At 33.7% G+C, this 18,914-nt stretch overlaps 1 protein-coding gene across 2 annotated transcripts; it reads left to right on the forward strand.

Moving 5' to 3' along the window:
• On the forward strand, positions 1–18,031 carry LOC108662761 (uncharacterized). Of its 2 annotated transcripts, XR_016027601.1 has the most exons (8): positions 1–798; positions 949–1,092; positions 9,965–10,036; positions 12,697–12,915; positions 14,327–14,398; positions 14,816–16,078; positions 16,187–16,294; positions 17,722–18,031. XR_016027601.1 is itself a non-coding variant. In XM_088808523.1 (7 exons), exons 1-6 carry the CDS (start codon positions 183–185, stop codon positions 16,063–16,065), a joined length of 2,373 nt encoding a protein of 790 aa, XP_088664649.1. In that variant the 5' UTR covers positions 1–182; the 3' UTR covers positions 16,066–16,078; positions 16,187–16,465. The 2 variants fall into 2 exon arrangements, 1 of the variants encoding a protein (XP_088664649.1); XM_088808523.1 differs by lacking the exon at positions 17,722–18,031 and having other exon boundaries at positions 16,187–16,465.
• Positions 18,032–18,914: the final 883 nt, after the last annotated feature.

An 18,914-nucleotide genomic window follows, 5' to 3' on the forward strand; every position in this document is an offset into this window, starting at 1 on the left:
ACAATGCAAAAATCTGTAAAACTAGTCAACCGCATGGCGTCGCAAAGAATGCTTCAAGCCTTCAACCAAGTTCGAAACGCGCGTGTGCTAGTATTTAAAAGAATGAGAGCATCGACCAACACAATGATGCAACAAACTCTGGTGTTTCTTTTTAAATTTGTCTCAACCACAAACACAAGTATATGGAAAATACTGGCTTCCTCCTCCCTCTTGTGGTGTTACTCAACTTTGTGGCTGCTTTCTCAGCAGAATCACCCAATATCACCACTGACCAATTGGCTCTTCTTGCACTGAAAGCCCATGTCACTCATGACCCTCAAAACATATTGGCAACCAACTGGTCGACTACTACTTCCGTTTGCAATTGGATTGGTGTCACTTGCAGGTCCGATCATCAAAGAATCGTCACTCTTAATCTTTCTGATATGGGTCTTATAGGCACCATCCCACCTCACTTGGGAAATCTCTCTTTTCTTATTCAGCTTAACATCCGAAACAACAATTTTCAAGGCTCGTTACCCATGGAGTTGGCAAATTTGTCTTCCTTGCAATATATAAACTTCGGTAACAACAACTTCGTTGGGGAAATCCCATCATGGTTTGATTCCTTCACTCAACTTCAGAGATTGTCTCTGTACAGTAACAACTTCTCTGGTATTATCCCACCTTCTTTGGGTTCTTTGTCAAAGCTTAAGGAGTTGTTCCTATATGACAATGATTTGAAAGGGCAGATTCCTGTAACAATCGGAAATCTTTCTAAGTTGAAATTGTTGAACTTGGGACAGAATCAGCTTTCAGGTTGCATATATTTTTTCGATCTTCAATATATCTTTATTGTGAATATTGGTTTCAACACTAATAATCTCATTGGAGGTCAACTTCCATTGGCTTTATTTGATCACCTTCCTAAATTACAATTTCTAATGTTGGAATGGAACAATGTTTCAGGTAAAATTCCAACCAGTTTATTCAAGTGCCAAGAGTTAGAAGATTTAATTTTATCTAACAATGCCTTGGAGGGAAGTGTGCCTCAAGAAATCGGAAATTTGACTAAAGTAAACAACTTGTTCTTCAGTTCAAACAACTTAACAGGTATGCTTACCATGGACATTCTTTTAGACAAATTAAAATAATTAAGTGGTAATTTATTTTTATTTGTGAGTTTATATTTAAGATTTCAGTTTAATTACACAAGTAAATAAAAATCTTATGAATGATATATAAAAATTGACAATACGACGAAACGGGCTCAAACACTAGTAAGATTTAAAATTCATAAAATTATTCGATAAAGAGAGTCTTGAAACGAATATAAGTGTTCTAGACTTAGCAGGTTTCTAATGGTGTGGGATACTTTTGACTATGGAGAAATAAATTCCAATTTCTTAGCTCCTGCCCTTCGTACTGTCTTTACATTAGAAAAAATATGACTTCCACTAGCTTCGAGCTTGTTTTTCTTGGCAAGTTACACAAGTGTAAAAACTGGAACGAAGCAAGCATTCATGACAAGTTTATTAGACTTTTGTTTTTTGGCTAATAGAGAAGTATGTCCATACCCATATATGAAGTAAAGCTCTGTTTTTAAGAATAAGATCAGTAATACCCACACCACTGCAATTCCTTGGTTTACAAATTCTCTCCCAATTAATAAGATGTAATTTCCTTTTCTCGTTTGACTCACCCTATAAAAAGCACCTCTGAGTTTTGTCTATCTCATTTCTAACCAAGATTGGCATTTGGAACAAAGACATTTAGTCAACATGGAGACCAGATGGAGCAACTCTGATTAAAGTAGTACGACCACCAATAGAGAGTAGCTTCGATTTCCAGCTTGCTAACTTGGCTTCAAAACACTCCAACAACAGACACCAAAAATTAACTGAATGAGCCCTAGAACCCAATAGGAGGCCCAAGCACGTAGTTGGCCAAAGCACGTAGTTGGCCCAAGAATTTAGAGTACTCTAATCCACGCCCATTCCATAAGGAATGCTTTTCTGAAAATTGATTTCCGGCCCTGCCACAGCTTCAAAACATCTTAACCACCTTTCGATATTAGTAAGATCCTTGAAATCAGGTTTACAGAAAACAAGTGTGTCATCAACATATTGTAGATGTGTAACTAAGAAACCATTTCTCCCAAAAACAGCACCTCTGAACAGTCTAAGGTCAGCCGCCTTATACATTAAAAACCCAAAAGCCTCAACCACTAAATTAAATAGAAAAAGAGAAAGTGGGCAGCCTGTCTCAATTCTCTGTACATCTTGAATTGGCGAGTAGGAATGCCATTAACAAGAATCGAGACAACAACAGAAGAAATGTAAAAACTGATATCCAATTCCTCCATCTATCACCAAATTATGTTTTCTTCACAACAAGATCCATAAACCTCCAATTACCACTGTTGAAAGTCTTTTCAAAATCAACTTTAAATATTAAATCACGATTACCATATTTTCACATATTACCCACAACTTCATTTGTGATCAAGGAGCAATCAGGAATCTATCTACCCTTTATGAATGTAAATTGGCTATGACCAACCACCTCCTTAACCACCGTCCTCATATAATTAGCCAAAACCTTTGCCATAATCTTGTACAAACTACTAACCAAACTAATCAGATAAAAGTCTTTCAGTCTTTCAAAATTACATACCTTGGAAATGAGAGCAACGAAGGAAGCATTAATCTTCTGATCCATAAACCCTGTAACAAAAAAGTTACCTAGAAGCTACATCACACCGTCTTTAATCCATCTCCTTTACTTCTTGAACAAGTTCGAATTATTACTAGCACAACTCTCAATCGCTTCCTAAACCTCCTCCGTGGAAAAAGGTTTTTCCAACTGATTTGCTGAGTTTTTGGACAAAGTCTTAAAGCTGCAGTTCAACTCCTTGAGTTTAGCAACCTTTTTGCCACTATAAAGATTTTCATAAAAATTCGCAACCTCTTCTTTAATCATACCAAGGTTGTCCACTAACCTTCCCTGGATTATTAAACTATTAATAGAGTTAACCCTTCTCCTTCAATAAGCAACTGCATGAAAAATTTAGTATTGTGATCTCCTTCCAAGAGCCACCTAATTCGTGATTTCTGCTACCACGATCTTTCTTCAGCCTTATGAAGCTCCGACAGTCTAGATTTCATCATTAGTAATTCATTCCTTATTTCAATATTCTCACCTCCATCTTGAGTAGCCATTGTTTTCTCATGAATGGACAATCCAAGCTTCTCGATCTCTTCAGGTTGTTATGCCATTCCTTTATTTTAGGCTTCATGGCTCTTAATCTGTGCCAAATTCCGCTATTGCTCGACTCCCCTGAATCACTATTCTACTAAGCAAACTCAAATATTTTTTTGAACTCTCCATTATCCAACAAGTGGTTAAATATTTTGAATGGTTTCAGACCCCAATCAAGCACCTCTCCACTAGATCACATCGGATTGCGATTTGATAAAGATCTTGGAAGGCATTTTTGATTCATGTTATCTTGCCAATCAAAGAAAATAGGATCCACCAGAAATCTGTCAATTCAGCTGAAGGATGAACTCCCTCTAATTCTTCCCCGAGTGAATTTGTCCCCCTACCATAGGCATATTGATCATTTGAATGGCGTCAATTAAGAAAACAAAGTCCACAGAGCTCCTACCATCATCCAAACCACTACTACGCTCCCTACTGTTCATAACCGCATTGAAGTCACCTCCAATGCACCACTTAAAACTTAGATCCCTTAAATTATCAATCAAATCAAGCCGTATCTCACTTCTGGCCCCAACCTCATTTGGAACATAAATGTTGCCCAAACCACATTTTCGATCCCCTTTTCTGATACGATCCACTAACAGGATGTAATGCCTTTCCACTATACTTGAATCTAACTCAAAAAAGCTTTTCTCCAACCACCTCTGATTGTTCGAATTTACAGTCTTGACCCCCCACTAAGAACTTGATATATCTACTAAACTTTCTACTCAACTTCGACTCTTGTTAAAAAACAACATCCGGTTTTGTCCTACTAATGAGTCTTCTAACTGCTCGCTTCTTCTCTCCTCTGCCTAAACCTGTTACGTCCCAAGTGACAAAAATCTTAATCACAATAGAACACACAAAACTCACAAGAACTTAATGTGCTGCTTTCGCCCTATTTTCTTCCTCCAATCTCAAAAACTCACAGACCACTTCACCTCTATTGGTTTCAAAAACAAATCCCAATCGAGATGACACATTCCAGGTTGTTTCAGGTTCTTGAATAGTAATCATGTTTCTTCTTAATATGTCGCTGTCGGAAAGGGAGTCATATGAATTCCTACCTGACAGAATATCCCTGAGATTTCTTCTGATTTTCCTTCTCTACCTTACACCAGATCCTATGCAAACACTGAGCCCTGTATTTTTTCTATAGCCAGACGAAGGAGGCTTAAAGTTTTTACCCAACCTTTCTGCAACAGGAGACATAAATAAACCAAATCCACCAACATCCATTAATCGTTCTTCTTGTTCAGTCAATAGAACATCCACCAAATCAGCTTCTTGGAAGGACCCTTCAACTGAAGCTAATGCCTCATTATCAATATTTCTCGTATCATTTGAACCCACTAACATATCAAGAACCTCAGTTGACTCCTCGACCGTCTCCTTATTAGAGTGCTCAGTACTCAATAATCTGGACTCCTCACCCGAGTTATTAATCTCAATGTCTTCTGATTCATCAAGCCTTAGACAACTTTCTGGATTCCGCACCTTTAACGTTCTTCATCTTTGTACAGTAATCACTTTTCTGGTGTTATCCTGTCTTCTTTGGGCTCTTTGTCAAACACTGAGATGTTGATGGTAATGATATGAAAGGGTAGATTCCTATAGCAATCAGAAATCTTTCTAAGTTAAAATTATTTCATTTGGGAGATAATCTGCTTTCAGGTTGCATATCTTTCTCCATAATCAATATTTCTTTATTGCAAACATTGATTTCAACACTAATAATCTCATTGCAGATCAGATTCCATAAGCTATATTTGATCAGTTTTCTCTAGGTTTAATTAAGATCCAACCATCTTTCTGGTAGAATTTCAACCAATTTATTCAAAGGTCAAGAGTTAGAAATCAATGCCTTGGAGGGAAGTATGTCTTAAGTGATAGTGGAATGATTTTTAAGAACAAATGGCTGCTATAAAATAACTCTGTTATACAACAACAAAACAGAGATGAACAGAGGATGCAAAGCTCACACACATCTTCATTAAAGAAAGCTGATAAATATTACATATAGCATAGAACTTAAAAAATAACTACTTGCTGAAACGTGGTTTACAAATATCAGTTAATAAACTAAACATAAAACATCCATTATCCCATAACTTAGTTACGGTTTAGAGAAAGACACAACAGACACAATAACTGTATATATCTAAACTGAAAAAACATGTCACTTGGTCAAGCATTATCTTCAACACCCTTCCTTAATGCTTGCATCTTTAACCATCAGCATTCCTCGGTTGAGTTCAAACTTTGCTCTGTGAAGTGCCTTGGTCATGATATCTGCAACTTGATCAGCCGAGCAGCAATATTGAACCAGAATTTCACCTTTTTTTTGTGCGTCTCTCAAGGCATGATATTTCACGTGAATGTGTTTTGTTCTTCCGTGAAAAACAGGATTTTGAGAGATGGATATTGCTGACTGATTATCCACGAACAGCTTGGTTGGTTTAGTCTGAGGTATGCCAAGATCAATCAGCACCTTTCTTAACCAAAGAGCTTGATTTGCAGCATTAGCAGCTGCCACATACTCAGCTTCAGCTGAGGATTGGGCTACAGATTCTTGTTTGTGTGAATTCCATGAGAAAACACCATTACCAAGAGTGAATATGTACCCAGAAGTACTCTTAGCATCATCAATACAGCCTCCCCAATCGCTATCTGAGAATGCTACAAGATCAACAACATCAGATCGTGTAAACTTGACACCATAACTTGAAGTGCCCTTTAGATACCTCAGTAATCTTTTTGCAGCAGTGAAGTGTGACTTGCATGGCTGCTGCATAAACCTTGACAAATAACTAACCGAGAACATGATCTCAGGTCTAGTTGAGCATATATATAAAAGACAGCCAATAAGACTTCTATATTCACCAGGATTACTGAGTTTATCACCTGCATCAGTAGGTAATTTTTCATTGGCGACAAGAGGAGTAGCTATTGCCTTGCAGTTGTTCATTTTGAATCTTTTCAGGACATCAAGAATATATTTCTGCTGTGTTAAGTGAATACCATTCCTGGTCTGTGATACTTCAAGTCCCAAAAAATACCTCATCAACCCCAAATCAGACATATCAAAATCTTTCTGCAAATCTGCTTTGAATTTTTCAACTTCATGACAATAAGCACCAGTTATCAGAATATTATCTACATATAATGATACAATTAAAGAGACACCATTACCTCCTTTTAAGACATACAAAGTTGCATCATTCAAGCTTTTCTGAAATCCTTGACTTTGCAGAAAAGAGTCAATTCTAGCATTCCAGGTACGTGGTGCTTGCTTTAAGCCATATAAGGCTTTATGAAGCCTATACACTTTGTCTTTTCCAGCTTCAGCTTCAAACCCCTCAGGTTGTTCAACATAAATCTCCTCTGTTAGTCTACCATTTAAGAAGGCAGACTTAATATCAAGATGGAATATTTTCCAGCCAAATGCTGCAGAAAGTGCTATGAGTAGCCTGATTGTATCTAACCTTGCCACGGGAGCAAAAGTGTCAAAATAATCCACCCCTGGCAATTGAGAAAACCCTTTAGCAACTAGCCTTGCTTTATACTTATTCAAGGACCCATCAGAATTTAATTTTTTCTTGAAGACCCATTTGATTCCTATCACTTGTCTGTGTTTCGGTCTATCTACAAGTGTCCACGTCTTGTTCTTCTCAATCATAGTAATCTCTTCCTTCATAGCAGCTTTCCATTAATCATAGAGTACAGCTTCATTAAAAGAGTCAGGTTCGGAGATAGCAACTTGACAACTATCATAAATATCTTGAATAGGACGTGTACCTCTCACTGGTGCTTCATCAATAATCTGGTCAAGATCAAGTTCACTTGGAACAGCATTTTGGTCACCAGATTTTTTTTTTTGTTGCGGTTCTTCCCAATCCCACTTGTGATCTTCATCAAAAATAACATCTCTGCTTATGGAAATCTTACCAGAATCGATCAGATAAACTCTGTAGGCTTTTGACTCCAAGCTATAGCCAACAAATATTCCTTTTTGTGCTTTAGGCTGCAATTTATTTCTCAGTTCTGCAGGAACATGCACATAACACAAACATCCAAAAATACGTAAATGACTTACTGATGGCCTGTTCTCGAACCAAGCTTCATGTGGAGTCACATCTTTCAAGGCTTTTGTAGGAAGAAGATTTAGTAGATATACAGCAGTGTTGGCTGCTTCTGCCCAGAAGTTCTTGGCTAATCCCTTCTCCATCAACAAGCACCTGGTCATCTCCATTGTGGTTCGGTTTTTTCTCTCACTAACTCTATTTTGCTGAGGAGAGTATGGAGCAGTGAGCTGATGTTCAATGCCTTCCTTTTCAAGATATTTAGAAAATGCCCAAGACTTGTATTCTCCACCATTGTCTGATCTGAGAATTTTAATTCTTCTTCCTGATTCTTTTTCAACTCTTGCCTTGAATTTTAGAAAACAGTCAAACACTTCTGATTTATTTTTTAGGAAGAAAATCCAACACATTCTGGTAACATCATCAATAAAAATTAAGAAGAATTTACTTCCATTGAGTGATAATTCACTCATAGGTCCTGCAATGTCAGTATGAACCAGATCTAGCTTCTCAATGGCTCTGCTCGAACAAGTTGTTGGAAAGGGTTTTTTAGTTGACTTTCCAAATTGACAAATGCCACACAATTTATTTGATTCAGTCAAAGATGGTAAATTTTCCATTAAACTCAACTTGCTAGCATGAATCAATGAAGAGAAATTGCAGTGTCCCAAACGTTTATGCCACAGAGAGGTAGAATTCAAACCATTCTCAGATGCTTGACAGCACACATCATTCCAATTCAAAGGAAAACACCTTTTTTTCATAAGAACAGTCATAACAAACTCTCCTTTGGGATCAACTATAGTGCAGGATTTGTCTTTAAATAATAAGATATAACCATCATCAACCATTTGCCCAACGCTAAGCAAATTTTGGGAAATTTCAGGCACAAGTAGAACTCCAGAAACAAACTTGTTACCTGATGTAGTTTGAATTCCCACAGTACCTTTCCCTTTTGCACGAAGAAAATCTCCATTGCCTATTTCAACATTTGATCTATGTTGATGATCAAGTTCAGTGAAGAGTTCTGCATTTGGAGTCATATGGCTTGAACATCCACTGTCCAACAACCACTGGCTTGGATCAGCAACCTTGGTCTTGCTCAATGCCATAAACAATTGTTCTTCTGCCACCTCAGCCTTATCAATTTTCTGGGGTGAATTATCTCGCTTTTCTGATTTGTTTTTACAAACCTTCTCAATATGACCATACTGATTGCAAGCATGACATCTCACACTCGGTTTGAACCAACAGTATGCCTCTGTAAGGTTTCTTTTTTTACAATGTGGACATATTGGAAATTTGCTCCTTTTGTTGGGTGTTTTGTTGTGATGAGTGCCTCCTTTTTCTTTTGACTGGTTGTGTCCCTTCTTTCCAGTATCTGCAATTATTTTTTCCTTGAACTTAGCCACCAAAGCATGCTCAGTGTTATCATCCAAACGTATTGCCCTCCTATGTTCTGAAGCTTGGAGAGCATTTACAAGTTCTGTAAGGGAAAGTTTGGACAAATCCTTAGACTCTTCCAAGGAAGAAATCTTTGATTCAAAGCGTTCAGGGATGCTAACCAAAACTTTTTCAACCACCCGTTTATCAGGCATGGTTTCACCCAGTAACCTCAATTGATTCACCACCTTCATTACCCTATCAAAATAATCTTTGACAGAGTCAGCATCTTTCATCCTTAAAACCTCAAATTCTCTTAGTAAATTGAGAACTTGCATCTGCCTGGTACGATCAGACCCTTGAAACTCTTCCTCCAACTTGCTCCATGCTTCTTTTGCCGTGTCACAGGCCATGATCTTGGTAAACACCACTTCTGTTACAGCAGAATGCAGATATGACAAAGCTCTGTAATGTTTTGCCACCTCTTCATCATGCTATTTGATTTGAGCCAATGTAGCATTTTCTCTTAACTGTGGAGGTAAAGTACCATTTTGAATAACATCCCACAAATTATTAGCCCTCAAATAAGCCTTCATTTTGATGGCCCAAATGGGATAATTACTCCCATCAAATATAGAAGGTGCCTGATGAGAAAAAAGAAGAACTTGTAGCCATTTTAATGGTGTTAGGCAACAAGTAAAAAAAAAAAAATTTATGAGTTTGCAGGATGTTTTAAACAAGGTTTATAAGTGATGAAGCCTTATCGTGATCCCTTAAGATCTTAATAGAGCTCTGATACCATGATAGTGGAATGATTTTTAAGAACAAATGGCTGCTATAAAATAACTCTGTTATACAACAATAAAACAGAGATGAACAGAGGATGCAAAGCTCACACACATCTTCATTAAAGAAAGCTGATAAATATTACATATAGCATAGAACCTAAAAAATAACCACTTGCTGAAACGTGGTTTACAAATATCAGTTAATAAACTAAACATAAAACATCCATTATCCCATAACTTAGTTACGGTTTAGAGAAAGACACAGCAGACACAATAACTGTATATATCTAAACTGAAAAAACATGTCGCTTGGTCAAGCATTATCTTCAACATTAAGAAATGGAGAATTTGAGCCGTTTTGTTTTTGGAAAAATAAAGATAAATAAAATAGATGCCTAGTGCTCAAAGAAGAAAAGGCTAGGTAAAATTTTAACTTTGTTTGAGGGATTGAATTTTATGTTTCAGGTGAAATTCCATCAACTGTTGGAAACCTGACTTCTATTAAGCACCTTGATTTTTGGCATAACCACTTGACAGGTATAATATCATCTTTCTTCTCCTTTTCAACTGTAATATGCATATCAATTTGCAATCCTTTTTAAGTATTTGAGATGAAAATTTTAATTGTTAAAAGAATTAATTAGTGCAATGCTTTGACACATAATTGAAGAAAAACGTTTTCCACTTTAAGATTTTTTATTAATTGATTTTTAATACCACAATGTAAAAGAAAAATGAAAATCTATATCTACTACAGAAAAATTAAAAATTTTAGATATTTATAAAAATGAGAAAGAACCTAAATTTAAAACATTTAAAAATGTAAATGTGAAGACTAATTGATAAAGAACTATATTTTCATGATATTTTTTAAAAAAATTGACATTAAAAATCATAATACATCAATTTTATAAAAAAATTAAAATTTTAATATTTCAATATTTTTTTTGTCAATTTTTCTGAAAGTTAAATAATGACAAATAATTCGTGACAAATTAATGGAGTAATCTTTTTTCCGTAGTTTGTGCTTGCATATTATTAAGTTCCATTATAATTTTCTGATTCAACTTATGATTTGTAATATATGGATAGTGATGTGTTAAGATTATAGTTTGGATCTATCCATGGTCATAATTTTGGGTTTTTCAGGTTATGGATGTTTGTCTTTTGTTAATATTGAAGTGGGAACACTACTCTATTCCATTGGATTTGCTTCTTTTGGCCTCTACAATATTTCTTCATTCCACTATTCTGAGAAAAAATTATAGAAGAAAAATAGAAAGAAAGAAATTAGAAGTTATAGAATTTTTTTAATTATAGAATTTATAGTATCTGGCTAAAACTTATATGTATAAGAAAGAAGCCAAAGAACATAAAAATCATGTTCTTTTTTTTTTTTGCTTCTATACTTTCATAATATGCGTGTCTTGCATTGCTGTTTGAATTCCTTTGGTTATATTATTGCTATTACTTTTATCTTTCTTTATTATTTCTCTCTCTTTGTTACGTTAATAGATTGTGGCCAATCATACTTAAATAAAAAAAATTGATGATGACTCAATTACAAGTTGAGTGTTTAGGTTTTCGGATCCACATGTTATGACAATATTAATAATTTTTTTCTACTTTTTTGTTTGTCCATATATTTTTGAGTTATACAAGTAGAGGTAGTCCTCTACATATCTTAAGATTCAAATATAAAAGTTTTAAGTTTTAAAGATTGTGTCGGTTAACGAATACTAATGATTGTGTCGGTTAACGAATACTGGCATAATGTGGGATTCCTATAACTTAGCTATTTGATGTAAAAAAGAATCACCATCATTTTTTTTATTTAGGTGCGATTGATCACCTAGTTGAATCTATTTTTTCTAATGAAGTCTTAGGCTTAACTTAGGTTCATTAAAAAGTATAGATTTCAGTTTATGAAACAAACTAGGTTCAAAAGTATTACATATGAGGAAGGTATTAGCACCTTCACAACATCCATTTAATTGGTAGCTAATTAATCATAGGTTGTCTTTTTAGCCTGGTTAATTCAACATTTAATTTTTTTCACCTATTTTGTTATTTTTATTGTCTTTGTTAATTTATTTTATTTTATCATTTTGTAAATAAATAAAACTCTTTGGTATTTGAATTTTCCTTGAAGACCACAACACTTAGACAAAATCCAAGAAATATTTCTCACCTAGAAATTTCAAGAAGTTATCACTTATAACCTTCTCGAAAATTCTATCATTGGAGAATTTTTATTTATTTGTGTTTCTATTAAATTGACACACACATGAATGTTATGGCTCTATTCCTAATTTACAAAACATTTTGTTTATTAATATTTCATATTTGTAATAACTATTTAAAAAATGAACCTTTTTTGTAAAATTAATGCATGAAATTTATTTTTACTTTGAAAAATTTAAAGAAGTTACCACTTATAATCTTCCTTAAAAATTTCGTTTAAAATAATTTTCCTCAAATAATTATAAATTTTTTCTATTTATTAAAATTTATTTTACTATTTCATCAGATTCTATTTCATGATTTATTGTTTTTATTTTTGTGATAATTATATACAAATAAATCTTTTCTGTAAAAATAATTTATGACTATACTTATGGTAAGATCCCATAATTATTTTAACTCTAAAAAACTTTTATAAAAAGTTACCACTTGTAACCCTCCTAAAAAATTTCATTTAAAAGATTTATCCTTAAATAGTCATCGCTCTTGATCTTTCTAACATGGGTCTTATAGGCACTGTCCCACCTCACTTAGAAAATCTAACTTTTCTTGCTCAACATAACATCCGATTTAATAATTTTCATAACTCATTGCCCATGGTGTTGACTCGTTTGTCTTGGTTGAAATATATAAACTTTGGTAACAACAGTTTTGGTGGGGAAAATCCCATCATTGTTTGATTCCTTTACTGAACTTCAGAGCTTGTTTCTATACGGTAACAACATCTATGATGTTATCTAGTCTTCTTCGGGTTCTTAATTTGTCAAATTTTGAGGATTTGCTCCTATATGACAATGATTTAAAAGTGCAGATTCCTATAGCAATTAGAAATGTTTCTGACTTGAAATGGTTGTATTTGGGAGATAATTTGTTTTCAGGTTGCATATCTTTCTCCATCATCAATATTTTTTTTATAGCAAATATTGATTTCAACACTAATAATCTCATTGTAGGTCATCTTCCATCGACTATGTTTGATCACCTTCCTAAATTGCAACGTTTGGATTTTCATAACAACAATCTATCGGGTAGAATTCCAACCAATATATTCAAGTGCCAAGAGTTAGAATTTTTAGCTTTAGGTTGGAATGACTTGGAGGGAAGCTTGCCTCAAGAAATTGGGAATTTGACTAAATTAATCCACTTGCATCTTGACATGAACAACCTAACAGGTACGCTTATTATGGGCCTTCTTTTTAGACAAATTGAAATGATTAGCTGTCATTTTTTTTATATATGACTTCAAATTTTGGATTTCAAGTTTTACTTTGGTTGAACTTGAAAACTTAAATTAAAAGTAAAAAATTTAAATTTCAAATTTAGTATAAATATGGGTGATAGAACCCATGAAAAGCTGACTTTCTTAATTATTGTAGAATTTATCAGATTTAGACAATTTGATATCCAATTAGTTATACCCTCTAAAATACTTGTATCAATTTGTTTTTGAAAAGCTTATGTATTTTTATTAAGAACCGCAGCCATTGTGCCATCTAAAGTCTCTAGCCAAGGGAGCTTGGAGACTTCTGATGGCATATGGACCCTGGCTACTCGGTATGGAACACTGTACAATTGCATCAGCGTGCCACTTACAAAAGAACTGCAACACCACTTAAACCTGATTGTCACAAAAATTGCTTCCTTATTAGACTTTATTAATCCACTGCCTTTACATTTCTAACCTCAGTCACTTAACTTGGAATGGCTCACAAAACTGTACACAAACCATTCCCTAAAGCATTTTCCAGGACAATGAAGATCACACGAAAATATTACACAATCAAAAGGCATGAATATGAGAACTCAACTGTTCTCATTATCCCTTTCTCTCATAATATGCAAGATATTTCTTCCAGCATCATCCAAAACCTTATGTCGAGCCTTCCATCAGGGATCCATCGCACCACTCCCTTAGATGCTATCAGCCTCCTTCTCTAAAAACAGTCCCATCTTCCTCTCACCACATTTCCCCTCTTCCACAATTTTTGCTTCAAACCCTTTGCTCTTCATGGCATCTTAAGCCCTTCCCTCCTTGCCTTAAGAGTTGTTCCTCCTTCTGTTTATTTCTCTACAGCTAAGTTTTTTCATATTATCGACAGTTTAATTGGTTTTTGAGTACCGAAATGTAAAAGAAAATTGAAAAATCAATATCAAGAATTGCAGATGTTCAAATATAAAAAATTAACCAAAATTAGATTAGTTAAAAATGGAAATGTTGACACCCCAGTTTAGCAGAGAGGGAGTATTACATTCATCAGGTTTCATTTTATTGATATTTTTGTTGTTTACATTTTGTTTTTAATTTTTTAATATTTGAAAATTTATTATAAAAGAAAAGTAGGTAAAAAATAATATCATAATTAATTTAAAATATATATATATAATGAAAAATTAGTACTAATTATAATATAATTAATCTATATAAAAATAGAACCACCCGTTTTGTCATCTTAAAAAATTAAATATATTATGCGTAATCTTTTTTTAAAAAATAAAAGTTGAATAGAATAGTAACTTAGTGCTCAGGAAAGAAAAAAAGGCTTTATTTGTAGTAAAATTTTAAGGGGAGAATTTCATTTTCAGGTGTAATTCCATCAACTATTAGAGGCTTGACTTCTCTTGAAGCCCTTCACATACAGTCTAACCATTTGACAGGTATCATCTGTCTTCTCCTTTTTATCCTATTTCTGCACATATATATATATATATATAGGCAATCCTTTTTTAAGTATTTGAAATATTTTCATTCTTGGTGACAAAGTAGATAAGGATGCAATAAAAAGATTATTATAATTATATATCAACGATTAAACAAAAGAAAAAAAAAACAATGACACATCAGAGAGTGTATCATTTTCTTTAACTCTATGTGCGCATCAGAAATCATTTAGTTAGAGCAAATTATTTGTCTCTATGTAGAATTGTACTCGTTTCATTAGAATGTTCTTATTCAACTTATGATTGGGGAGTGATGTTAAAGTAAGTTCCAATTGTGCAAAAGGAAGTGTCATTTTTTGTATTTTTATAAAACGACTTCTTCCTCTCTTAACCTTTGTTCATATTTTCTTCAAGGATCGCTTCCAACTCTACCACCTTCATTACTTTGGTTCCGCGCATCAGAGAATCAGTTAGTTGGAGAATTCCCTTCCTCAATATGCAATTTGAGCTCCCTTCAATTTCTCGACTTAGCTATGAATAATTTGGGTGGAATTATTCCAGAGTGTTTTGGAAATATAACTTCCTCTCTTTTACAGATGAATCTATTTATGAATAACTTTCATGGTAAATTATCAAGAACTTTGTTTCCTGAAAGTTGTTCGTTGATAACTTTTCGCATCAACAACAACCAGCTTGAAGGGCCAATACCACAATCCTTGGTTAACTGCAAGGACTTGGCACTTCTAGATTTGGGGAACAACAACTTAAGTGACACCTTTCCTAGTTGGTTAGGTAAATTGAATCTACAAGTTCTCTGCTTAAGATTCAATAGATTCCATGGTCACATTGTCAATTCTGAAGTTGCATCTTCCTTCTCTCATTTGCGGATCATTGATCTCTCTCACAACGACTTCAGCGGTTGCTTGCCACCAAAACTTTTAGAAAGTTTGAATGCTATAAGCAATGGGTATGAAAAGAAAGGTGAAGTAGAGTTCATGAGAACTGGTAGCACTTACGGTTTCTCTGTGTATTATGATGAATCTTTCTATATTACAATAAAAGGGTTGGAGATGGGGTACACGAGAATCTTAATCTCTTTGATGGTTGTTGACTTCTCAAATAATCAATTCACTGGACATATTCCTGAAATAATTGGAAAACTTCAATCACTTATAGTCCTCAACCTTTCTCACAATAGTTTCACAGGTCCTATCCCGTCATCCTTAAGTAATTTGTCTAAGGTTGAATCATTAGATCTCTCATCAAACAAGCTTGACGGAAGAATTCCGGCTCAGTTAAATAATCTTGGATTCTTAGCGGTATTAAACCTTTCTTGGAATAATTTCATTGGATCCATTCCTAGAGGCAAACAATTTGATACTTTCACAAATGATAGCTACATTGGGAACTTGGGTTTATGTGGACTCCCATTATCAAAAAGCTGTGGAAACGATCAGGGTTTGGAACCACCTCCAACAATATTTGATGATGATGATGATGATACAACAAAAGAATTGAACTGGAGATTTTCTATATTGATGGGGTATGGATCTGGGCTAGTATTCGGATTGAGTATGGGATACATCGTGTTCACAACTGGAAAACCGTCGTGGTTCCTTAAGATGACCAAAAGAGTTCAGCAAAAATATGTTACAAGGACATAATTAATGCTCTCAGGTGAGTTTTAGTACTTCTAAAAGTATAACAGTATTTAATTACCATTAACATTTTTCTTTTTAACAAGATGTAAGGTTTAGCTTTGACAAGGTTTAAAAAATTTCCCAGGTTGGATGTGTTCCAGTTAAGGACAATACTCCCAAGGGAAGCCGAATCATCCAATAAGACATTGGCAAAAATAGGATTTTGACAAGGAGATTTTTCAAGCCTTGTGTGGTATGGGTTCTACCATTTTATATATTGTCGTGAACTTTCTTTTGTATATATTCTCACAGCTTTTGTTCGACCCTTGAGATGATTTCCTTTTCTTTTTTCAGATTATTAGATTGTTAGTCAATAATTTCAGTTGTATTATTCTTATCCTATTTATGTTATAGATGATTTTCATGTGACCTTTCTGAGATTATGGTATGTATTTTCAACATGATATATATCTTCAACTATCTTAAGTATGAGTCCATGCATTCTCTCTCTCTGGTTATTGCTTTGTGTGTACATCTTCAACTTTTCTTAAGCGCAATATATCTTCAATGTTAATACTTCAACTCTCTTGATGCTCAATGTAGAAGGAAAAAAATAAGTTTTGATAGTTAAGGAGCACTGTTGTCCTTCAAATTGGATAAATTTCTCAAATTGGTTTTGCATATCTCTTCCTTCAAGAAAGCAATCTTTTGCAGTCAAATTTATGCACATATTTCACTGAATTAATTAAAGCCTTGGAATCGATTGAGAAGCTGTTCCAAATATCCTAGGTTTTTTCTAGAGAAATATAAGTTTCAGCACAACTTCCTAAGCATATTTTTCTCTTTTTCAAGTGAGTATTTTTATTGCTCTAACACGACCAACCTCATGCATAGTATTAAGATTTTCATCCCAGAGATTACAGATTTTTTTCCCTTTTTTTCTTAGCTCAAATTTTGAATTATTTTTCTTATTTTTTTTTTCTTATGTCATCTTTTGATCGTAAAGATGGATTTAATTATTCAAGATTGATGACAATTATTTTTCTTTTTTTTTCTTTTTTTTTTCGTACCTCAAATTTTGGAATTATTTTTCTTTTCTTTTTTTACCTTAACTCATCTTTTGATCCTAAAAATGGATTTAATTATTCAAGATTGATGACATCTGCAAGCTTGCTCAAAAGTTCTATCTTGATGAGTTTACTCATCAAGAAAAATTGCATATGCAGCATAAATTATGGTATTTTGAACTTGATATTAAGAGAGATCCATATTTGCAAAGTGTTTCAACTCTCTCAAAGCTATGTCAGTTAATGTTAAAAGCAAAAAAATCAGTTGTATATCTTCTCTTGTATCGTTTAATTGTATATGAAATATGAATTGGAGCATTTTGAACTTGATATTAGGCAAGATCCATGTTGGTAAAGTGTTTCAACTCCCTTAGAGCTATGCCAGTTAATGTCAAAGACAGAAAAATCAATTGTATATCCATTCTTATATTATTTAGTTTGACTTATTTTAACTCTTCTAGTTTCTATAACAACTACAGAACATGCATTTTTAGTTAGAAAAATTATAAAGACGAAGTTGCATAATAAGATAGAAAATGATTTTGTTGCTAATTATTCACTTATTTTTTATATTTAGAAAGAGATTGTCAACACCATTTGTCGTGACGTGCAGGTTCGAGAATCCGACCACTAGACATGGAGCACTAGGAGTCGCCACCAATCTTTTTTATCTAGGTGTGATTGGCCCCCTATTGACTCTACTTTAATCGACAAGGTCTTAAATTGACTTTAGGTCCGTCAAAAGAATGATAAATTAGTTTACGGGCTTTAGAGTGGGTTCAAGAGTATGGTTACTCATAGGGAAGGATTAGCACCCCTGTGACACCCGTTCCATAAACGGTACCATTTAATTATATATTATCCTATGATAACCTAAACTGTTGATTTTATTAGCAAATTAAAACAGTTTATTCGATTTTATCGGTGTGACGTGCACATGATGCAATTATGAAATACATGGCATAAAATCTGAATAATGACAAGTGAAAACTTTTTATTGAGGAAGTTTCTCAAATTTGTTCATCATACTAATGGGATCCGAGGATATTCTCTCACCTAAGGAAGTACTTGGGAAACTTGTCTTCTCCAATTTAACAAGTAAATCCCATCATCAGGGTAGTCGTTTGCACGTAAAAATAATATTTTTCGTGAATGCAATCATTAACACGAGTGAAAGACTTATATGAAGGACATTCTCTGAGCCCTCCTATTGTACTGGTGAGACTCGAAGGTATCCTTTCACCTAAAGAATTTTTTGAAATAACTCGCATTCGCAAGCTCTCTTGTAATGTCCCATCATTGGGGTTTTGACTCGTACACACAATATGTTTACATGACATGACATTTAAACGATGCAATAATGGTGCGTGACGTGCTACAAATTCCAATGTCCATTATTAATCACTATCACTACAATTTTATCATTTTTAAAATTTACTTTTTATTGCTTTTTTTTAACTTTAATATATTTTATGCTTTAGTTGCTCTCTTTCCCATATATCTTTTAGAAAGCAAAATTATTCACTTACTTATTTTATTACTTTTCTTCCTATATGTGTTTTACATAACTAAAGATTTTATTATTTTTTTGTATCTACCCTTTAAATTTTCCTTGTTTATCATTGCAAAACTCTATATTGTCTTATGTATTTTATCTATTATTTTTGTGCTTATTATGATTATCAATATTATCATTTTTTATATTTATTTTTATATTTTTTTTACACTTATTTAAGATTATAAATATTGAAACTCGAAATTAAAACCCTCCGATTATACTGGTGGAGTTTTAATCAAAATCCTTCA

Source organism: Theobroma cacao, chromosome 7 (assembly GCF_053813885.1).
Source record: "Theobroma cacao isolate CCN51 chromosome 7, ASM5381388v1, whole genome shotgun sequence".
In the NCBI taxonomy this organism is placed as follows: domain Eukaryota; kingdom Viridiplantae; phylum Streptophyta; class Magnoliopsida; order Malvales; family Malvaceae; genus Theobroma; species Theobroma cacao.

Bases quoted from the DNA above. Each gene is read 5' to 3' on its own strand.
- LOC108662761 (XM_088808523.1), top strand. From the start codon at position 183: ATGGAAAATACTGGCTTCCTCCTCCCTCTTGTGGTGTTACTCAACTTT. The intron at 1,093-9,964 runs GTATGCTTACCA...TTTATGTTTCAG, and splicing joins CAGTTCAAACAACTTAACAG to GTGAAATTCCATCAACTGTT. The intron at 12,916-14,326 runs GTACGCTTATTA...TTTCATTTTCAG, and splicing joins TGACATGAACAACCTAACAG to GTGTAATTCCATCAACTATT.